The 24,175-nt window shown below is 41.7% G+C and overlaps 1 protein-coding gene across 1 annotated transcript; it reads left to right on the top strand.

Annotated features, from left to right (window-relative positions):
* Positions 1 to 12,397: 12,397 nt before the first annotated feature.
* LOC118812811 lies at positions 12,398 to 19,692 on the top strand. The gene is made up of 4 exons (XM_036577942.1): positions 12,398 to 12,705; positions 12,899 to 13,246; positions 17,532 to 17,582; positions 19,282 to 19,692. The coding sequence occupies exons 1-4, from the start codon at positions 12,645 to 12,647 to the stop codon at positions 19,449 to 19,451; spliced, it is 630 nt and encodes a 209-aa protein (XP_036433835.1). The 5' UTR covers positions 12,398 to 12,644; the 3' UTR covers positions 19,452 to 19,692.
* Positions 19,693 to 24,175: the final 4,483 nt, after the last annotated feature.

Genomic DNA, 24,175 nt, shown 5'->3' with positions numbered 1-24,175 from the left:
GTGATGTGTTAGTGTGTGTTGCGCTGGTCTGAGACGATCAGACACAGCAGTGCTGCTGGAGTTTTTAAACACCTCAGTGTCGCTGCTGGACTGAGAATAGTCCACCAACCAAAAATATCCAGCTAACAGTGTCCTGTGGGCAGCGTCCTGTGAGCACTGATGAAGGACTAGAGGATGACCAACACAAACTGTGCAGCAGCAGATGAGCTATCGTCTCTGACTTTACATCTACAAGGTGGACTGACAAGGTAGGAGTGTCTAATAGAGTGGACAGTGAGTGGACACAGTGTTTAAAAACTCCAGCAGCACTGCTTTGTCTGATCCACTCAGACCAGCACAACACACACTAACACACCACCACCACGTCAGTGTTACTGCAGTGCTGAGAATGATCCACCACCCAAATAGTACCTGCTCTGTGAGGGTCCATGGGGGCCCTGACCACTGAAGAACAGGGTAAAAGGGGGCTAACAAAGTATCAGAGAAACAGATGGACTACAGTCTGTAACTGTAGAACTACAGAGTGCACCTATATAGTAAGTGGAGCTGATAAAATGGACAGTGAGAGAGAGTGTGTGTGTGTGTGTGTATATATATATATATATATATATATATATATATATATATATATATATATATATATATATATATATATCTCAACAGCAAATGAGTGACTGTAGAAAGGAATGATTCAGAGAATTAAGGCTTTATTATTGTTATAGAACCGTTATATGTTTTAGGTCAATATTGTGAGTTTGGTTTTTGTGTTTTATTCCAGATTACGGGATTAAAGTAGGACTGCCTGTAGCTGCTCTTCTGGCTGTTGCGATCATCTCCCTACTCAGCTATTTCTGTTATAAACGTAGAGACTCCTCTCAAGGTGGTGTTATATAATATATACCAGTTTGATAAGGATGAGAGGGCCAAACTGTTACGTGCCATCAGAGAGGCGAAGCGCGCACATGCTCAGAGAATCCATGGACACTCAGGATACAGGGCATTCAGGCCCTCAGCAACTACAGGAAAACATCTCCCTCTTGTGACAGTGATGCCTCCCTGCCAGATGCACTGAATGACTTCTATGCACGGTTTGAAGCGCAGAACAACGTGGCAGCAGGAAAGACCCCCCCTCCACTGTGCCTGTCCACTGCTGATGTGAGGAAAACTGCGGAAGGCTGCTGGACCAGACAACATTCCTGGCAGAGTGTTCAGGGGATGTGCAGACCAGCTAGCGGGAGTTCTTACGGACATCTTCAACATCTCGCTAAGCAGCAGTGCTGTTGTTCCAGTGTGCTTCAAGACCACCACCACTGTCCCCGTGCAGAAGGAATCTCCTGTGTCTTTCCTCAACGACTATCATCCTGGCACACTCACACCATGACTACCATCCTGGCACACTCACACCATGACTATCATCCTGGCACACTCACACCATGACTATCATCCTGGCACACTCACACCATGACTATCATCCTGGCACACTCACACCCATCATCATGAATCGTAATGAGGCACATCGAGACCCAGCTGCCTTCTTCACTGGACCCTCTGTAGTTCACATATCGCTTCAACCGCTCTACAGATGACGCCATGGCCACCACTCTTCACCTGGCCCTCACTCATCTTGAGAAAAAGGACTCTTATGTTAGAATGCTGTTCATAGACTTCAGTTCAGCATTCAACACCACCACACCTCAGCATCTCGTTGGAAAGCTGAGCCCGCTGGACCTGAACACCTCACAAATACTGTACTTTATATGATTCATGTCTGACTACTGATGTTTTTGCACACTTTATTTCTTTAACGTTGGCTGCTTGAGTACTCCATCAACCAAACATTGTATTTCATAGCTGCTGCTCTGGTTGCTACCTCAGTGACTGCTATGCTCATAGATGCTAGGCTATCTGCTGATATTTATAGTATGCTGCATCCTGCTTTGCACAGCTCTCAGTACCGTGTACTGCCTGTGTTTTTGTATTTATTGTAAGTCTTCTGTATCTATTGCACTGTACTGTGTACATTGTATTGCACTAAAATTATGTGAATTTAATTGTTGGTGAGTAGGTGAAAAGTAGAGACTGTTTATATGGATATAAACGCATCAGTTCTACACAAATGGGTTAGATCTTCTACCTGTATCTAATCAAGATCAGCCGACTGGGTGGACCATCTCCCCTCATCTCCCGTCATCTCACTGGTGGGAAAAGGGAGCCAGTGGCACTGCAACATTGAAGCAATGGACTAAAACAGAGGCCAGGATATGGAGCCCCATCTCCTCTGCATCTGCTCCACTAAGAAGAGGATGAGAGGAACCTCATAGACCCAAATTTGGGACTGTATTACTGTTTGTTTTGGATGGTTGTGGTTTTATATTGTTTATTTAAATCAGTATCACTTTAGCAAAGTGCCTTCCAGAGTTACTAGAGCTCAGGGTGTCTTTAAGCTCAGCTGCTGTGATTAAATTTATTGTTGGGTTCTTTGAAAGTTGTGTGTGTACAATATATTTTTCCATCTCGGTCCATTCTGTTCCATTCCTTTTGTTCTTCTAGTCCAGGGGGGCTCAGTCCTGGTCCTGGACATCTGCCACGCTGGACAGTTCAGAGCCAACACACCAGGCTCATGCAGTCAGATGCCCCTGAAGGCCTTTGTTACCTGGATCATGGGTTTAAATAAGAGTTGGAGCTGAACTCTGGATGCAGGGTGGCAGATCTCCAGGACTGGGTACCCACTGTTCTAGCAGGTTCCTAAAGGGCCTCCATCCCCCAAATAAAAGTACTTAAATGTAGTGATGAAGCACATAGAGCTGTTACAATCATTGAATTTTAGCTGATGTTTAATTATCATATAAAAACTGAAGTAAATGACAATCATCTTTTCTTGTTCCATAAATGCAGCTTTTAAATACAGGCCTAAGGTGGCCAGATTAGCTGATTAGCTGTTCTGCTTGCTAGCTGTGTTTGCTTAGCAACTAACAGTGGTTGTACTGTGTAAATAACACACTGACACAAACGTCCACAGTTACACAGAATCATATGCAGAGTGGAGCAACAGTGCATTTCTATTACTATGAAAATATACACACAAGAAAAATCACGTTACCTGCATACATGCTAAAACATTAGAATTAGCAGCCTAGCCAACAAATAACCAATCACTCGGCTTCCCTCTGAACGTATCAGAGCACCAAGCTAGAAGTTAGAATGGTTTTGTTTCCTTAAGCCCCACAATCTGTCTCAATTACTGCATTCACTGCTTTTTATTTACATTTATCTATCCCAACCTAACTCGCCCAGTTCACACTGGTTTGTTATGGTTTAACATTACTGTGAAATCTAACTGGGATCATCTCAAATAACTGCGACTGGACGAGCATTTAGTGACTGTGATTGGGCCTAGAGGTACAATTACTCAAGTGTTTTCCACATCAGCAGCTGCAAAGCAGCTCTTTCTCAGCACTTCGAGGCTCCTCTCTAACTTCTAACACAGGTCAGAGTCAGAGCTGTTCACAGTGGCGGTGATAGGAAACTGCGTCCTGTGGGCAGCGTCCTGTGACCACTGATGAAGTGCTGAGAATGATCCACCACCCAAATACTACCTGCTCTGTGAGGGTCCATGAGGGTCCTGACCACTGAAGAACAGGGTAAAAGGGGGCTAACAAAGTAACAGGTGGACTACAGTCTGTAAGACCTGCAGAAACGAGAAGGTGGTCATAATGTTATGCCTGATCTGTGTATATAAATACAGTCATCATCTATTGGGTACTTTCTATGGGATGAGTCTGTCCCAAACCCTATCTTACCCCTTATCACCTTTATTATATCTAAGAGAAGTGTGTTCATGGATCGGCACACTGGCAGATGTGGTGGAGGAGCACATGGTCCAGATAAAGCCGTGAACAAACGTGAGCTCGATCTCTTTAATCTCGACTCGATATTTAATATCTAATTGTTCATTTATTTATGTTAATTGGCTGTAATTAGAAGTAAACGAGTGAGTGCTGTGATGCAAAGTGCAGACAGTCTATAAAAGACAGAGAAGAAAGGAAAAAGTTCCTCTGTGTAGATTCAGCTTTTTCCATATCGCTCTGCAGCATCTCTGCTGTGTCTGAAAGGCCTTGTGGTAGAGTTCAATCAGCAGGTCTGCGATTATGAACTACCTGTGGAGGCTGCTTTGGTCTAAGATGATGGAAGTAGCAGTAAGAAGGTGAAGGTGAGAAGTATTTGGTCTTAAAGAAGTCAGCAGTTCACTGAACTTCAAATAAGACTTCTGTTCTGTTAACGAACGGTTAGAAGTTCAGTTCACTCTGAATGTTATTGCAGTGTGGTTTACTGACATATCAGATACTTCTTACTCAGCAAAGTGTTTATAACGTGTTTATAGTCTGTTTGTGCTTTGTGTCTGTTGTGCTTTGTGTCTGCACCCAGACTCAAACCACATCCTGCTGAAACTAGAACACACGACAGCTGACTGTAATGGGGCAGAACCAGCCAGACGCTCGCAGTGAAAACAGGAAATGAGGCTTTACTTGAAAAGGGTTCGACAAAACTCACAGTGGAGCGTCAGACGGTGGTCAAATCCAAAAAGGCCCAAATACAGAGAGCGACAAACATAACAAACAGTGTCAGGCAGTCAGGTCCAAACAGGCAAAGTCAGGAAGTCCGAAAACACGGTCAGGAAAACACACAGGCCACAAATCTCTAGTGCCTCTCTACAGAGAGACAGAGAACCTGTACTAAAGCCTGGGCTTAAACACCGAACTAGATCTAGTCATATGATACACAGAACAGGTGAGACAGGTTATACTCAGGTGAACTGGAACGGTGACTGGTGGGTTGTGGAGGTTCCTCGGTCATGTGGCTGTGAGAGACATGAAAGACTGGATGTCGAGTAACTTCCTAAACTCAGACACAACAGAGGCTCTACTTCTTGGTCCAAAAGCTGCAGGAAACAAACTTAACACTTAATAGTTTCTCAGCTGTATCAGGTTCATCTGTAAAAAGCCTTGGTGTCATTATAGACCCTGATCTGTCCTTCGACGCACACATAACTAATATTACTAGAACAGCCTTCCTGCATCTCCGCAATATTGGTAAATTGAGAAATGCATTCTCTCTACAGGATGCAGAAAAGTTAGTTCATGCATTTATTACTTCAAGGCTAGATTACTGTAATGCCCTGCTGGCTGGATGTCCCAGCAAAAGCCTTAACAAGCTTCAGTTGGTCCAGAACACTGCAGCCAGAGTTCTTACTAGAACCAGAAAGTTCGACCATATCAGCCCAGTTTTATCAGCCTTACACTGGTTACCAGTTAAATTTCACATTGATTATAAAATTCTCTTACTGACCTATAAAGCACTAAACGGACTCGCCCCTCAGTACCTGAGTGAACTTCTCTCCCACTATGAACCATCACGCCTACTTAGATCACAAGGTGCTGCTCACTATTAGTACCTAGAATTAATAAAGTTACATCAGGGGGCGGAGCTTCTCATACAAAGCCCCCCAGCTTTGGAATAATCTTCCAGTCAGTGTTCGGGACTCAGACTCAGCCTCAGTCTTTAAGTCTAGGCTAAAAACCCACTTGTTCAGTGGAGCCTTTGGTAATTAGTTTTCCCTGTCAGATAAAAGGTGCAGATCTGGGGTTCATGGTCAGAGAGTATTATGGTAAAGTGGGAGTGTTGGTGCCGTCGTCCTGCTGCTCACTCACTCACTCAGGTTTGCTGACGGTGGAGCGGAGGGGCGCCAACATCTCAGGGAGCCTCATGACTCTGTTACCTTTCTGGTTTCTCCCTCTTAGTGAGGCTGTAGTAACTAGACCTGCCGGAGTCTCTGCTGCTCTGTTAACCCTGTAATCTGTGGTCAGTCACTCTGTACTGAACTGACCCTCTGTGTGTTCCCTTTCTTTGCCGGGTTGAACAGCTGCCCACCCTGTGCGATCTGCTTGCCAGGACTGGACTGTTTTGACCACCATTGAGCTTCACGCTGTACAACGCTGTGCAAACCTCACCCTCATGAACTGACCCTCCTGCTGCTGCTGCTGCATGAACTCAAACTATCTAATTAACCGTTGCTCCGCCTGTTTTTCCCGTTTTGTGTTCTAATATTTTATTCTAACGCTGTTTGCTGTCCGGTGTGGTCCAGAGGAGGATGGGTTCCCCTTCTGAGTCTTGGTTCCTCTCAGTGTTCCTCTTGCTCTTAGGGAGTTTTTCCTTGCCACTGTTGCCACTGGTGACGCTCATGGGGGCTCAGATCTGGGTTTCTCTGTAAAGCTGCTTTGTGACAACACCTGTTGTAAAACCGCTACATAAATAAACTTTGACTTTAATGTATTAGTTTATGAAAAAAACTTAATCAAGAATGCAGAGGTGCTCAGTCCTGGTCCTGGAGATCTACCACCCTGAACAGTGAGTCCAACCCTAATCTAACACACCTGATCCTGGTGATGAAGACCTTCAGGAGCTTCTTAGCATCAGAGCCAGGTGTGCTGGATCTGAACTCTCCAGGGTGGGAGATCTCCAGGACCAGGATTAGGCACCTCTGTTGTAGAGAATGTAGTCTGAACTGATTTTTAAATGGACTAATTCATGAGGAGATGAATAAACAAATATTCTGAACATTTTTCTTACAGATGAAAACTCCACCACACAACCTCCACCAACCGAGGACCCAGGGGGCGCCACAGGTTCACAGGTTAACATGGTGAACACCGAAATCCTTCTTCCAATATTATGCTAAAACAATTTTACTGGGTTATTAAAAATCAAATGTTTAAATGAATCCAGTAACTAGGCTGTTTTTATTAATTAAGCAGAGTCTTTAAATCATTTTAGGAGGCATCTATTCTGGCTGGGCAATATGTCAGTATTTATGGTCATTTACAAACGTGTTTCCAAAAAAGTCATACAAAATGTGAATAATAACAGGATGTAAAGATGTGAAATCATTTAAACTCTATATTTAATTAAAATAGTACAAAGACAACATATCAGATGTTAAAACTGAGAATTTGTATTGTTTTTTAAATATACGTCCATTTTGAATTACACCAAGGAGACCCTGAACTGTAAGAACCATATAGAACCATACAGAACATCAATCTGAAGAACGCTTTCATTAATTTATTTCCACCATTGGATGAAAAAATTATTGGCTGACATTTAACATGTTACACCAGCTTTAACCAGCAGGGGGCAGTTGTTTTTGTTCTAACCCTTTGAGGACCTGGTGGAAAAAGCACTAGGGAGCTAAGTGGCTAATTATGTTATAACAGCTTTAACCATGTTATAACAGCTTCACAACACAGCGTCCCAACTCTGACAGTAGGTCAGTGGCCATAGTGCAGATGCCAGTTTAGGCTTTGTAATTATTATGGAAATTTTACAGCTTTGTTAGTGAATTTTTACAGAGTTTTCTTAACACAAAAATCCCATTTTCATATTTGATATTCAGCACACAGAGTTACAGGAGGGAGTGTTACAGTGATGATGCTGCTGTGGTTTGCTTTGCCCTTTAAAAAGGAGGGATAGTTGGTAAGTAGAACTACTGATTAAGTAGAACTGCTCTTTTTCATCAATCAATCAATCAGTCAATCAATCAACCAACCAACAATCAATCAATGAAACCTTAATTTAACCTGGGAGAACATTGTGGGTGACCCTCATTTACACTGTTGCCAAGTTGATACAGAAACAATGATGTGTGAGAACACATTAAAATAAAAGTAAATTTGATAATAAAATGACTCAAATCAGATAAGCATAAAAATTCAACATTAATAATAAAAAATAAAAAAACATAAAACAATAATTAAAGCATAATTAAAATGTTAAAGTTAATAAAATCAAAAGAAGATAAATAAAACAAAAGGAGAATAAGATCCAAAAAGGGAACTGAAATTAATTAAAATGACTGAAAAAATAATAAAATAATCAGAATTAAAATAAGAATAAGAACAATAATAAATAAACAAATAAATAAATTGAGAAATATAATAAAATAACTAAAATAATGAAAATAAGGCAATAATAGTGAAAATGAAGTAAAACAGATGCTTTAAAAAAACGTTCATATTAATAGATCATCATCATGACGGGTTTCTAAATGTGGTCACTGATGTTCTGAGTTTTTAAAGAACTTGATACCATTGTTTTGCTATTTAATTATCATGTAATTACTGCTATTATTACTATCTTATTTTTTTTTAGGAACAAATACAATATCAGCATGTCATTTAAAGCTTAGTTAAGCTTGTTACTATAATATTACCATGTAATTACCCACTTATTACTCATCTGTAAAGTAAAGGTACTACAAAAAACATCAGTGCGTAATTTCAACCAAGTCAGATCAACCAAAATTACTTAACAAGTAAACTACCTCATTTTATTCAACCTAAATATAAACTTTGAGTGAATGATTCTTTCAATCTGTGTAACGTTTTGAGTTGAATAAAACTCTTTTAATAAAACTCTTAATAAAACTATGATAAACTATTTTAATAAAACTATTTTAATAAAACTATTTTAATAAATTATTTTAATAAACTAATTTAATAAACTATTTTAATTGCTTTTTAAGGCCAGTTGTAATGTAAGTGTTTCAGGTTTAGGTTTAAGAGCTGCACCACAAACTAGCTTTAATGTTGAGTTTGTTTGTTATTAAATATTCACACCCCCCTGATTTCCTGACCAACACGGCTGATTGTGGTGTCTTTGGCGTGAATCGATGCTCGTCCTGTTCGCTGTGAGCAGGAAGGTAAAGGTCTTTCACAGCTGTGTGTATTTGTGTCTACTGTCTGTTTCTGCTGTGTGTCTGCAGATCGTCTCTAACCACATCCTGCTGAAGCAGGTCAGATTTCTCCAGCTGAGCACGACCTAAAATGACCTCCACAGCCACCTGGCCCCTCGGGTGCTTATGAGCCTCATCTTGAATTGAACATGTGACGGAATGGAATCTTTTGGTGAAGTAAAATAACCCAAAGACAAAACAACCAACCATGTGGATCAGTTTGATGGACCTAGTCTTGGACTAAACTGCTGTTACAGAAGGGGTTTCATCGTTAAACAGCTCAGTTAGTCTAAGTTTAGCCTCAGTCTGGCTCTAAGAGACTGGCCGCCCTCAGATTCCTGTCATTTCTGTGGAGGACTTTAGTTTTGTAGCTGTGCTTTCCAGACTGTTCATCTTTAAAAGCTTTAAGCATGTTATTCAATTTGTTTCTGGAATTTGTTTAAGCTAAAGCTTTTGTATATTAAGTCAGGTTCATAAGTATTTGGACAATGATACAATTTTTACAATTTTGCCTCTGTACCCCACCATGATGGATCTGAAATGAAGTCAAGATGTGATTACAGACCTTCAGCAAGAATACTGTATCAACCTTTAGCCATTTTTACACAGTCCCTCCATTTTCACTGGCTCAAAAGTAACTGGACAGTTGACTGCTGACAGGATTCTAAAGTGTACAGAGCTATAACTTCTGCTGAGATTCAGTCAAACGCTGCAAACTGAGAGGACGAAGCTTCACAGTCAACCCAAGAGATTCTTAAGGCAAAGAGATGCTCTTAAATGGCTGAGTCAGTCACCTGAGCTCAGCCCAGCTGAGCACAATCTTCACTTACTGTGGCAGAACTGAGGGCAGACAAAGCCACAAACAGGCAGCAGCTGAGGGCGGCTGCAGTAAAGACCTGACACAGCATCTCAAAGGAGGAAACTCAGCATTTAGTGACGCTAATGGGTTCCAGATGTCAATTGCAAATGATTTACATCCAAGAAATAAAAATAATCCTTTTGTGTACAATTATGTTAGTTTGTCCAGTTACTTTTGAGCTTGTAAAAATGAGTGAACTATGTAAAAATGTCTAATTCCTAAATGATTAAAGTAATATTTTTATTATCCCCTTAAAATCTCAGGGACTTCAGTGCAAATTCTCAGGTTACACTCTTAAAAAAGATGGTTTTTTAAGGGTTCTTTAGTAAAAAAAATGGTTCTGTGTACAACAGTAAAAACCCAAGGAACCCTATGCATGATTAAAGGATTCTTTGCATCATGAAAGGACGGAGGCTGAACTCTTAGACTCTGAGTTTAGAGCTCCACCAAAACCTCATCCCAATGAAGCTGGGCTCACTGACTGATTCCACATTTAAACTCATATTAACTCATATCTATGATCTCAGAAACGAAGTGTGAGTTAAGACCTGAGGATACTTCGACGTTCGCCTGGCTTCAGCGAACAAAATGGCGTAATTGCAGAGAAAATGAACAACAGCAGACGTCGTTCACAGCAGCTGGGCGAGCTCCACTAACGAAGACACTACTATTATCATCCCAGCCTGACATCCCAACCACAAAACATGATGGTGGGAGTATAACGCTAGATTTCTCCAGGCTTTGGTCCCAACTTGTGAAATGTTCTCCTCAGCTCAGTCCGCAGGTTTTTAGTTGGGCTTTGGGTCGGATGATGTTTATATTTTCATCAGGGATCCATGTATAAGTGTTGCTTATAGAGGCCACAATGTGCTTCATCTCTAAAACATCAACTACAGTCTCAGAAAAAAGGGACCAAACTGTCACTAGGGTGGAACCCTTAAGGGTACGTCTTCAGTACCTTTAGTCAGGGAACATAATTGTACCACAATCCATTTAAATCATAATCACTCCGTCTCTGTTCTGCTTTAAAACATTAAGTCAAGTCAAGTCAAATTTATTTGTATAGCGCTTTTTACAACTGATGTTGTCACAAAGCAGCTTCACAGAAATCCATTTAGGACAAAGTTTCAACATGAAATGTAAATCCTCCAGGTGAGCGAGTCAGGAAAAACTCCCTCAGAGCTGAGGAAGAAACCTTGGGAGGAACCAAGGGTCACATGGGGGGACCCATCCTCCTCTGGTCAAACTACCTACAAAATTATTATACTACTATTATTAATAGTAGTAGTAGTAGTATATTAGTATATAGTATATAGTAGTAGTAAAACATTAGGCTATGAAAAGGTACAAATACGTATCTCACCTCTGGGGGAACTTCTTTAAGGTACACAGATGGATCTTAGGACCATTGTTTACCTCTGAAGGTACATGTACGTTGTTTGTACCTTCATGAAATAAACTGTACCTGCTTTTCACCTTTATTTCTGACAGTGTGCACCTCTGCGGTGAAGTGCATCAATCAAATGCTGGAAGGTCTAACTCTGATTCTTGGAATTCCTGGTTCCTCTCCAGGTTTCTTGGTTCCTCTTAGGGTTTCTCTTTTTTTGCCACTGTAATCCTTTGCTTGCTCATTTGGGGCTTTCAATCAGATTATCTGCCGAGCTGCTTTATATGCCGATTTATGCTATATGGACAAAAGTATTGGGACAGCTACTCATCACACCGACAGGAGCTTTGGTGAGTCCCATTCTAAATCCATATTAATTAATATGTAGTTGGTCCCCTTTGCAGCGCTTCCAATCTTTCTACCAGATGTTGGAGAGTGTCTGTGGGAATTTTCTCCATTCATCCAGAAGAGCATTTGTGAGGTCACACACTGACGCTGGACGAGAGCATCTGGCTCACAATCTCCGTTCTAGATCATCCCAAAGGGTCAGTCAAGTTCTTCCACACCGAACTCACCCAGTCAGGCCTTTATAGAGCTGCTTTGTGCACTGGGGCTCAGTCATGCTGGAACAGGAAAGGTTCCACAAAGTTGGAAGTGTTCAACTGTCCAAAATGTCTTGGTGCTGAAGCTTTAAGATTTCCCTTCACTGGAACTGAGGGTTCTAGACCAACCCCTGAAAAACAGCCCCATATCATCATCCCTCCTCCACCAAACTCTACAGCTGGCACAGTGCGGTCAGGCAGGTAACGTTCTCCTGGCATTACACCAAACCCAGACTCGTCCATCAGACTGACAGATAGAGAAGCTGATTCATCTCTCCAGAGAACACGTTTCCACTGCTCCAGAGTCCAGTGGCAGCACTTTACACCCCTCCAGCCGACACTTGGCATTGCACATAGTGATCTTAGGCTTGTGTGTAGCTGCTCAGCCATGGAAACTCATTTCGTGAAGCTCCTAATGTGCATTTTTTTGCTGATGTTGCTTCCAGAGGCAGTTTGGAGGATAGAGAGGATAGACACTGTGTGCTTCAGCACTCAACAGCCCCACTCACAAACTGACTTAAGGTAGAGGTGGCGTCCTCTGACTGTGCCATGTTTGAAGTCACTGAGCTCTTCAGTGAGACCCTCTACTGCCAGTGTTTGTCTATCGAGACTGTAAGACTACGTGCTTAATTTTATCCACCTGTTAGTAATGGGTGTGGCTAACACACCTGAACTCAATTACTAGGAGGGGTGTCCCAATACTTTTGGCCATATAGTGTATATTAAACATGCAAAAACTCACCAGGACTGGGGGTTAAATATTGCCCTTTTTATGCTTTTTGTCACTTTCAGGTAAAAAAATATTGCTTTTAAATTCACAATTTTCAACGTATTACTTTAAAAACCTGTACTACAACTCATCAAAAAGCCCCCATAACCTGCTCAGTTGATGAGGTATGAAGTGGTTTGTCTGTGGTAGGCAGATAATTGTGTTTCACTTCTGTTCGCGTGGCTTTCTGTCTCAGGAACCCACTGCTGAAACAGTTCCATTCGCACTCATCACACAAGATGAACCTGCCCTTGTTTCTGCTTCTGCTCTCTTACGGACACATACAAGCAACTTATGGTGGTATGTTAATTTTACACATTGGAACTTATAGGAAAGTAGAGATTCATAGAGATCAAATATTTGCAATGAAAAATGTACATCATAATTTAAAGCAAGTAATACTTTAAAAATGTAGCTGGTTGTAAGGGTGACCTGTGAACAAGGCTGTTCTAAATAAGTTTGTTTTATGGATTTCATTCCTGATCTCTTTCAGATGTAAAACCATCCTCCATCTTCACGCTCACTGTCCAGCCAAAAGAAAGCATCGCTCTGACCTGCGACATCACTGACAAGTACGAGGTGGCCTGGTATCATCTGAGCTCCACATTAGAGGAGCTAACACTGCTGATCTTCGCTGAGAAAACTCGCACTCGAAAAAGTCTCCCGTTCTCCTACAATAAAAATGAGAGTCGTTTCGTCCTGACCGCAGACAGCGAGATCACCGTGGCCAACCTTACGATCGTCAAGGTGGATAAGGATGACCTGGGGCTCTACTTCTGTGGGACTACAGCTGAGTGGTCACAGATGCGCTTCGCCAGAGCAATCAGACTACAGTTTAAAGGTTTGTGCAGTTTTTTGTTTAATTTTTGGTAATTCTCATAAATTTTGCTTTTCTTATTGCTTACTGTCTAATTTAGTTATTTTATCTCATTTTAATGTGTTTTCATGAGAAGTTTGGAGGTCTGTAGCGATTGACTCTGCAGAAAGTTGGCGACCTCTGTGACACTATGCGCCTCAGCATCCGCTGACCCCGCTCTGTCATTTTACATGGCCGACCACTGAGTTGCTGTCGTTCTCAATCGCTTCCACTTTGTTATAACACCACTGACAGCTGACTGTGGAATATTTAGTAGTGAGGAAATTTCACAACTGGACTTGTTGCACAGGTGGCATCCTATCACGGTACCACGCTGGAGTTCACTGAGCTCCTGAGAGTGACTCATTCTTTCACTAATGTCTGTAGAAGCAGTCTGCAGGCTTAGGTGCTTGGTTTATACACCTGGAAGTGATTGGAACACCTGAATTCAACGATTTGGATGAGTGATTGAACACTTTTGGCAATATAGTGTATCATTCAGCATTAATGGTGCCTTCACACATGTATATGACACCCATGCCATGTGCACTAATGCTCCCCTATACCATCGTGAATACTGGCTTTTGAACTGTGCACTGATAACAAGCTGAGTGGTCTTTAGCCCGGAGGACACAGTGTCCATGATTTCCAAAAGAATTTCAAATGTTGATTTGTCAGACCACAGGACACTTTTCCACTTCACCTCAGTCCATTTTAAATGAGCTCAGACCCAGAGAAGGTGGCAGTGTTTCTGTATCCTTTTTATATTTGGTTTCTTCTTTACATTTTAGAGTTTAATTAGCATTTGTGGATGCAGTGATGAACTATTTTCATAAACAGTGTTTTTCAGAAGTGTTTCTGAGCCCATGCAGTGATTTCCAGTACAGAATCATGTCTGTTTTTAATGTAGAGCCGCCTGAGGGCCCAAAGATCACGACCAGCAAATACTGGTTTTTGGCCTTGATCCCTTACATACAGAGATTTCTCCAGATTCTCTGAACCTTGATTGATTGATTATGAAATTATAACATTGCAAAAGTGATCCAGACCGCTGCAGGTGCTCTCCTTGTTTTACTCGATGAATTCAGACTGGCACCTTTTATATGAACCACTGAGATTTTTTTTTATTTTTCTGCAATTTTCTCCCCAATTTAGTTGTATGCAATTCCACCCACTAGTTAGGCTCCTCCAATCACATGATACCACCAGCGCTAGGAGGGCAAACACAGGCTTCCTCCGAGTCCTTTCCAAACTGCCGCTCACACAAGTCTTTGGACAGCCGAACGCGCTTGGAGGAAAGCACAAACTGGCAGGGAAAATTTCAGACTGAATCTGTGAAGTGGACACTGGGAAGTCTGGTCTGGAGTTGGGGATTCGAGTCTGTCACTCACCCTTAACTGACTCGCAACATGACTCGAACTGGAGACATGCAACTAAAATTTCCACCTGAGAAAAAAACGCAAACACAACCGATACAATTTGTAGTACCAACCTGAATGTGGTGAAGGACTAAAACCTTTCGTTTCAGACCTCATGTATGCGCCTTTGGTCAGTTTCTCTGCAGTTACGCGCGTTCATTACTGCTATGCTGTCCTCCTGTAGCTTTTAGCACGATGAAGAGTAAACCGACAAAAACCTTCTAGAACTAGAGCTTTAATTCTTTGATGTACAATAGTTAAAGAGAGAGTAACAAACACAGTCCTTATTTGGATTTATTCATGTTAGATTATATGTAGGTGGATAATGCAACATCATAATTAATTTATTTAAGAGTTTCTATGTTTCTAAAATGCTTCTCAGCTTTAATGAACCTTTTTAGACAAACAGTGGTTCCTCATATTCTACCAATGAAAATGTATACACCTAACTGCATAAAGCTGCAGAAAGCACCACAGAAAGACTTACATAAGCAGGGATGCAGGAAGTGGGGGTGCTGAGGGGGCGGCAGCCGCCCAATTTCAGGACCACAGCTGCTTGAAACCATAACAATGCAAAGATCTGAACCTTTTACTGAGTTGAGCACAGCGGTGACTCGTGTGCTTGTATCGTTTGTATTTGTCTATTTTTATTCTGTTATTTTATGGTATTTTATGTTTTCAAAATCTGCAATAGCCATAACTGTTTAAGTCAGTGACGTATTTTCATTATGGTGAGCCGAATCAACAATATGATTGGTCACTACTGAGACCATTTTCGTCCAGAATGACACATCAGTAGTGGGAAATGGAAAAAAAGACAAAAGATTTTTCTTGACATCACTGTTCACATCACGTACACAGTACCAGTCAAAAGTGTCTTTCAATGATTTTTCTTTATGTTTATTGTTTTCTACAATGTTTATTTATATTGAAGACATCAAAACTGGGAAGGAACACGTATGGAATTATGTAGTAAACCTTTTGGTTTGATGATGGCTTTGCACACTCTTGGCATTCTTTCAATCTGTTTAATGAGGTGGTCACCTGGAATGGTCTTAAGGAGTTCCCAGAGGTGCTGAGCGCTTGAGGGCCAGTTACATCATAGCGTTTGGAGGTTTTTGTGACTGCACTTGAGGATGCATTCAAAGTTCCTCATGTCGTAAAGTAATGATGGACCTTTGTTTCTCCTTACTTAACCACTCTAGTGGCTCTTGCCATAATATGGATTAGAAAAGTGGTTGAATAGGGCTGTTCACTGTATAGAACTGTGTACCAACTCGACCTTCGCACAACACGACTGATGGTCTCAAACACATTAAGAACGCAAGCAATTCCACAAATGAACTTGACAAGGCACACCAGTTAATTAAACCATTCCAGGTGATTACCTAATGAAGCTAATTGAGAGAAACCTCTGTGAAGCATAGGAATCATCGTTTGTGCTGGCAGCATTTTTGAGAAATTAAGCATTATACTTTATTACCTGTGACATCACTCAGCAACCCATGAACGTCCATGTCAAAGAAATGTTTCTGCTGTGTTTGTGCTCCACTTGTGCTGTGAAAAGAAATGTTTGTGCTGTTGTATTTATCAAGTTATGGGCTTAAAAATTATTGTTAAATAAGTGACATCACTCCGCCTCCATAACAGTCTCATTCGTATGTGGTTTCTTTGTGTTGATCATTTAAAAAAAAAATTGCTCTTTTAATTCTTATGTACATTCTAATTCTTTATGGAAATCCTTTGAGACTGGTCAGGTCACAGTTAGATTGGGTTTGGAGCCAAAAGGAAATATCCACAAAAATTCCAGAGCGGGATAAAGCCCACATTGTTTGCTGTTAAAATCTGTTGTTTTCTTGGTGGTAATAAGTCACACATTAACATGAGCGCACATGATACACTGAAAGACCAACATGAATGTTTTATTCCTTAAACTAAGTGTAACCTCACAAAACCTTTGATCCCTTGATTTGTTTTGAAAATGTTTTTTAAAGAGCAAAGTAGTCACTTCTAATCATCACTTTCAGTCAGCTCTGCTACTCAATGTGATTATAAAGCTGAATAATTACGGCTGAAAAAGCTGATGACTCAGGTGATCAGGTTCAGCAGCTTCTCAGGAGAGGAAAAGGCCTTTCTCAGATCTTCATCATCATCTAGTGTCAGTCGTGTGGAAAATATCATCATCGCTTGTGACAAAAACGGTTTATCCAATAACTTAAAAATTAAAAGAGCACAAACATTTCTTTTGCTGGCACAAAGCAGCACAAATGAATGAGACTGTTTGGGCGTGATTTAGGCGTTGATGGGGGGCTGAGTGACGCCTCTCATCGAAACTTTATGGCTTTATAACTCAAGAATTAAAAGAGCACAAATATTTCTTTTAACAGCACAAACCAGCACAAACCAGCACAAACGAAAAGTCAGTGGAACATAGCGAGTCTCTCTTGAATACATCAGGCAATATGTTGAATCAGACTAAGCTTGGGTCCACTAGGACCTGAGTGCTGCTACTAGTGTGTATGTGGTGTTTCACTGCACGGATGGGTTAAATGCAGCGGTGAAATTTCCCCGTTTGGGGATTAATTAAGGGTCACTTAATCAAAATATGGAACTTCGCTTTTCATCAACTGATGCTTCAGGAAGAAGTTTTGCAAACAAATCCATGTCAGTTCAGACAAAGGCAGGACGTTTCTGATCAGGTTAAAACTGTTTCCTTTTGTATGCATCATAAAGAATGAAAATGCTGTTCAGGTTTTCTGCCAGCAGTGCTACCTTTTGGTTTCAGTCCAGGGCAGAAAACATTAAGTACTGCCTTATAAAGGGTTCTGACATTTCAGCTCTTTCATACACAGATACAGACCATCCTTCAAGCCCAAAGCCGAAGACAGAGGGAGAGAATGCAGGTAAGAAACATCTTCTGTGGTTTCAGGTAGGAGCTTCACTTCACTTCTGTAGGAAATCCAACCTTCTATGAAGTTCAGCTCCACCTACCACTCACTCCACCTCCCACTGACGTCCTCATGATCCTCACTTCTTTAACTGGGCAGTTCAGGTTTTATCAGGGCTGAAACTGACCTGTGGAGGATGAGTTAGTCTCCAAGAGCAGGGCTGGGCTCTCCTGCCTTACACAGACAGTGTAGGACCTCTAGTGGCAACAGCAGGTATAACCTGTGTTAGAAATCCCCCCCTGGTATTCGGGGGTCCTGTGTTGTCTGTCTGCTAACTCTCTCTCCATAGCGGCGCTGATGCTTCAGTGTCAGTAAATGTTTGTTTTATCAGTTGTTCTTCTGTAGAGTGTCTGTTCTAGTGCGGTTCTGCGCTCTTCCTCACAGTAACTGAGATCTTCCTCGTCTCCTCTTCTGTAGAGTCTCTGTTCTAGTGCGGTTCTGCGCTCTTCCTCACAGTAACTGAGATCTTCCTCGTCTCCTCTTCTGTAGAGTCTCTGTTCTAGTGCGGTTCTGCGCTCTTCCTCACAGTAACTGAGATCTTCCTCGTCTCCTCTTCTGTAGAGTCTCTGTTCTAGTGCGGTTCTGCGCTCTTCCTCACAGTAACTGAGATCTTCCTCGTCTCCTCTTCTGTAGAGTCTCTGTTCTAGTGCGGTTCTGCGCTCTTCCTCACAGTAACTGAGATCTTCCTCGTCTCCTCTTCTGTCTTCAGTGTGAGAAATGAGGAACAGTCACTCTTCACTCCAAACTCTTGGGAAACTGGGCGAATTTTCAGATTTACAGATCTGTTTTTCAAATAAAGCTGCTTTTCCACCACATGGTACCGGCTTAGCTCGACCAGACTCGACTCGCTTTTGGTAGCAGCTACTTTGTTTTCCACTGCAGAGATAGATGTAGCTGGTTGTCATAGCGACACCACATTAAACTACTGTGACATGAAGCAGACGAATGCTGTTCAGAAGAGGCAGCGAGACAAAACACTGCTGAAAAAACAGGAGAGTTCAGATGACGAGATGATTCTGGCTGATCAAAGGCGACGCAATAGGCTATGCTAACCTGGTAGCTAATGTTAGCATATGTGTTTAGCCATTTTCTTTGACCAATCAGCAGTCTGCTTTTGGTATCGGCCCAGCTCTCTTGGAACCTCAGCGGAGCTAATATCAAAAACATGCCTGATGGAGAACCAAAAAAGGCGAGTAGAGTCGGGTCGAGTCCAATCACCATGTAGTGGAAAAGTGGCTTTTTCTGTTTTTCAGAGGAATCCGGGCAGAGTTACAGTTTCTAGGCTATGAAGGACAAACTGGGTGAACCAGTCTGCTACAGCGCCACCTTGAGGCCGAGCAGAGCTGCAGCTCTTGTTAGTTAAGATCACCAGAAACTCAATCAAAGAAGCTGATTGTGGGGGAAGCAGATAAACAATGAGCTTTACTGAATCTGGATTTGAGAGTCTGTTTCTCTAACAGACAGTACAATAAGAATATTTCCAGGGACCCTCAGAATTTCTTTGAGACATACAGGGGGTCCAAGAGGGTAATTAGGGGGTTCTGGACCTTATTATTCTAGTTAGCTGATAGATGTTCGTAAGATGCTTATTTACGTCTTTAGTCACTTCGTTACATTAATCTCTTCTTCTGATTCTTGCTCTGTGTCTCTCTAGGTGAAGAGAGTTTGGTGGAGAGGGTGCTGATGCTGGGTGGAGTTGGTGTGGTTGGTCTGGTCTTTCTCGTGGCTACAGTAGCTGCAGGAACAGTGATCCACAAACGAGCCTGGCAGTCGGGCTGGGCATCAGGAAGAGACTCCTACCGGCGTTGCTCTGAAAAGAGGTGAAGAATTGAGTCGTGTTGTGCCAACTCACGCCCTAAAGAGCATACCACGCAATAAATGACCCTGTCGTGGAAATTTATTAATAAAACAAGTTTATTTACAGTGTATTCCTGTTATTAGTGATGCATTTTACCCAGTTAGTGTTTCAGCTCAGTTCAGTCATTCGAGAGGCTGTTAAACTCAGTATTTAACCCCTTAAAATCTCAGGCTTATTACATATCATTATCATAATCGAGATCACTGATTATGATAATGATAGGTAAAATTAATTTCATGCTGTAAGACAAGACATTGTTGAAAATGATCCCTAAAAAGATAGAAAAACATTCTTTAAGAGCTAGTAGCTAACTGGATGTGGTTCCATTAATACCAGTACACCTGGCTGTGTTAATCCATTATAGGTGTAAATTAATGGTTCCTGCACAGTTTATGGGTTCCTGCCAAAACAAAATTACAATATACTGGAATCACTTTTAATATATGACATTTTTGTATATTTGTACTATCTAATCCAAATTTATGCTTGTTAAATATTTTGCACTTAAATATCTCGTTTTTAAGATTGAGTTGGTGAAGAAGTTCTGATCGTAGCTTTGTTGCATGTTGGTCACCGTAAAGCACATGATGATGATCACAATAAGATCGACAAAAAATTTTGTTCTAATTTTTACTCTCTGATAAGCTGTGTTTGCATGTATTGTACAAATCTGCTGTATAATCTGATTAAACTATGTAACGTTGGATCTCTGTGTTTTATTTAAATCAACAAGCACTGATAATAAGCACGTTCAATTTAAAAATATGTATTTTAATACAAGAAAGATACAAAACACAGTTTTTAAAAGATCATTTTATCATTTTAAACACGAGACGGCCCTGTGTGAGAAATGTAACACCATGAGACCAAGTTCAGCCTTGGTCTCATCAGACCATCACATGGTTTCCCACATACTTTTGGCAGGCTTGATGTAGGTTTTCGCAAAATATATCCAGGCTTGGATGTTTTTCTTTGATAGAAAAGGCCTCCGTCTTGCCACTCGACCCCACAGCCCAGACATATGAAGAATACGGGAGATCGTTGTCGCACGCACTACACAGGCCTCTCGGCAGCCTCCCGGACCAACTTTCTTCTGGGCTTTTCATCCATTTTTGAGGGACGTTCAGTTCTTGGTAAAGTCACTGTTGTGCCAAATTTAATCCACTTCACCGTCTTCACTGTGTTCCATGGTGTATCTAATGCCTTGGAAGTGTTTTTGTACCCTTCTCTGACTGATACCTTTCAACAATCAGAGCCCTTTGATGTGCTGTAAGCTCTTTATGGACCACGGCTATTGCTGTAAAATGCAACTAAGAAAATTTCAGGAAAATCCTGCTGAACGTTTATATGGGGTTAAATGATGGCAACTGTGTACTGACTACTATTTAACATGAGTTTAACTGTGATTGGCTAATTCTGAACACAACCACATCCCTAATTATAAGAGGGTGTTCACACTTATGAAACCACATTATTTTAGTTTTGTTATTTTTATTTTCCCCCTCTAAATGATTTCAGTTTGGTTTTTAATGGAACTGTACAGATTATGGGTCACATTGAAGCTGGAAATAAATCTGAAATGATTGGTCTGATTTTTTTTACATGACACAAAACTTGGCATTTTAACAGGGGTGTGTAGACTTTTTATATCCACTGTACAACATTCCCCACTCCTAAACCTGACAATATACATCAAGGATTGCAAGGTCAGAACCCACCAGGTACTTCATGCATTCAATATTCCATTAAATAAATCTGGGACTGTATTACAGAAACTTCTGTTCTGTAAAAGTCTGAAATCTTATCTGATGTGTTTGGTCTCCATAACGACTTCAAGATCTCAGACGCTGCAGACTCGATCTCCACCGCCCCTCTGATCACCTTCGTGTGTTAATGTTGATGATGAAATATTACAGTGATGGTGGTGAATAATGAGGAGACGGAGCTGAACGTGTGTCTGTTTATTAGGAGGAGTAACGTTAGCGCGCTCGGCTAAAGCGTTTGGGAAATGGAGACTGAAACTGGGGAGCGGCGATGCTCTGATAAACAGCAGGGGGCGCTCTCACAGCATTCACAACTTACAGTTTATCACACTTTAGTTCTGTTTGACCTTTTTTACATCAGTAACGGCAGCTTAACTCACATTTTAACGTTATTCTCATGATGTGTTTACGTTTCAGCTGTGTGTGTTTGGTCGGTTGCAAGGAAACAGACATGACAGTTGATAGTCGACTTCAATCGAGTAGGTTAAGATTTCCTAACTGGAGATAAGATGCTGTGAGATAAGATTCCTAAATTAAGATCAGATTTGCTTCTGGAATACTGAAAAAGCTTATCTTGACCTGTCAGATCTTCACTTAGGAGAAAGAGGTAAGACGTTTCTGTAATACGGCTCCTGGAATAAATCTACTTAAGTGAGGACATGTTCAGCCCTGCTGCACCTGGAGTTTTAAACACCTCAGTGTCACTGCTGGACTGAGAATAGTCCACCAACCAAAAATATAAACAAACTGTGCAGCAGCAGATGAGCTGTCATCTCTGACTTTACATCTACAAGGTGGACCGACAAGGTAGGAGTGTCTAATAGAGTGGACAGTGAGTGGACACAGTGTTTAAAAACTCCAGCAGCACTGCACAACAGCACAACACACACTGACACACCACCACCACGTCAGTGTTACTGCAGTGCTGAGAACGATCCACCACCCAAATAATGGTGTGAGGGTCCATGGGGGTCCTGACCACTGAAGAACAGGGTAAAAGGGGGCTAACAAAGTATCAGAGAAACAGATGGACTATAGTCTGTAACTGTAGAACTACAAAGAGCTGATAAAATGGACAATGAGCGTAGAAACAAGGAGGTGGTCAGAATGTTATGGCTGATCAGTGTATAGCGATTGATGATGAGTTTAATTACTTATATGACACTATTACTGAAAATGTACATATATTACTGCCAATTCTATAAGGTAACTGGTGACACTTTATTTTGGGTGGTTCCTTTAAGATGAAACAAACACTCAACAGACTCTCAGTAACATGTCTAAAGTATATCAGGGTCAGGGTCAGGGTGAGGATTAGGTTTTGGGTTGAGGTGTATTCAGATGCTTCACTACTGCTACTTTACTGATATGTCGTTAATGTGTTACAGATAATCTGTTAAGAGTTTATTAATCATCTACAAACGACCCCTCCAAATAAAGTGTTACCGGTAACTGTGCCAGGCGCCCATCCCCCAGGCTCCACGAGAGCCAGCAGGAAGGCAGGACCCGAACACTGACCGCAGACGACAGCCTGCAATGACCGCGGGAGTGGAGGATGATAATCATAAGGGCTTGGGAGGAGAACACCCAACTCCTGAGCCGCACCTTCCTGAGCACTGCCTCCTGTCCCACAGTGAGGCCACTTTAATAGACCTTATGTTGGATCCCAGTGGCCAAGCTGTGGAGCGAGGGCAGAACCAGTAGATTTTATTTTGACCTTGGCTTTGGTCCTCCCACTGCCCTTACTGGAAGCCAGCTGAGGCTGATTGGGCTTTGGCAGCTTAGGAGCCTTTCAACAGAGCAGAGAGGGAACCGAGAGTGAGAGAGAGATGGACGAGCAGCAGCAGTGAGGAATGGCATGGGAGGATGTGAGAGAGAAAAGGGCCTGAGAAGTCTAGCTTAGAAGCCGGGAAACGTGGAGTTTCAGTTTTGTTTGAGTTTTATTTGTGAAAATAAAGTGAAGCCCGTCTCTCCTGCCTCCAGTGTCCCTCCTCCACCCAGGGTAGCACAGGCTGTACTACAGTAATGTAAGGGGCTGCATGTGCTGAGAAGCTTTATTAGGGGCAATGCAACATGTGGTCACCACAGGCAGGGGTCAGAGAGCAGGCAGGCAGGTGCTCACACAGCTAATCCATCAAACACAACCCAGGAAAAGAAGAAGCGTCAAAGCACAGGATAGCACTAACTAAGGGATAAGACGGCTCAGAGCTCAGCTAGAAGGTTTAAACGAAGGGATGTATGTATGTTTACATCTGTGAGTAATGAAGGAGGGGAGGAGCCAGACCTGGTCCCACTACAGTCTCCCCAGAGGAGGGAAACACTGTGATAGATAGCTTCTCTGAGCTAAGGGCTGCAGTCAGAAGACAAATGATCAATAAATCAGTAGTCTGGACAGACTGGGCTATTCCTTAAAAACAAACACCCATAATGCCATTACAGTGCTTTAAAAACACAGCATTCCAGTCCTGTGATTATTGATTAATTATATGCGATTAGTTATTGGAGTTTTTGCTAATTTTACTTGAGATAAAAATTTGAGTTTCACCAAATTATTAGGCAGTTAGAGAGTTTATCTGCATACTTTTCTTAAAGTATATTAATGTTATTTGTTGAGTTTTTTATTGAATTGTTGAAGTATGCAGTAGTGTGTCTCTGTAGAGGGTGTGTTCACTTATTCACACTCAGAAAAACAGCACATCCATGGGTATTTCATTTATGTATGTATCTCCAGCAGGTGGCGGTGTGCACCTGAAGACCAACAGCACAACAGCTCAAGGAATTTGGGAAAGTCCAGGAATTTCTACCTCGCCTGATCTGTAGCTCAGGTCCTCCGTGTTCATACAGACAGAGCTGAGCAGCAGGTAGATCCACATGACTGCCAGATCAGGCAAATCCAGGCAGGTCAGAAAGATAACAAGGTTTATGAT

This window comes from Colossoma macropomum, unplaced genomic scaffold (genome assembly GCF_904425465.1).
Source record: "Colossoma macropomum unplaced genomic scaffold, Colossoma_macropomum, whole genome shotgun sequence".
NCBI lineage: Eukaryota > Metazoa > Chordata > Actinopteri > Characiformes > Serrasalmidae > Colossoma > Colossoma macropomum.
The sequence above is the reverse complement of the archived record's forward strand: the minus strand, read 5'-3'. Positions and strand labels throughout refer to the sequence as shown.

Excerpts from the sequence above, each read along its gene's own strand:
- LOC118812811 (XM_036577942.1), top strand. The coding sequence starts at position 12,645 with ATGAACCTGCCCTTGTTTCTGCTTCTGCTCTCTTACGGACACATACAA. Across the intron at positions 13,247-17,531 it reads AATCAGACTACAGTTTAAAG|ATACAGACCATCCTTCAAGC; the intron begins GTTTGTGCAGTT and ends TTTCATACACAG. Across the intron at positions 17,583-19,281 it reads GACAGAGGGAGAGAATGCAG|GTGAAGAGAGTTTGGTGGAG; the intron begins GTAAGAAACATC and ends GTGTCTCTCTAG.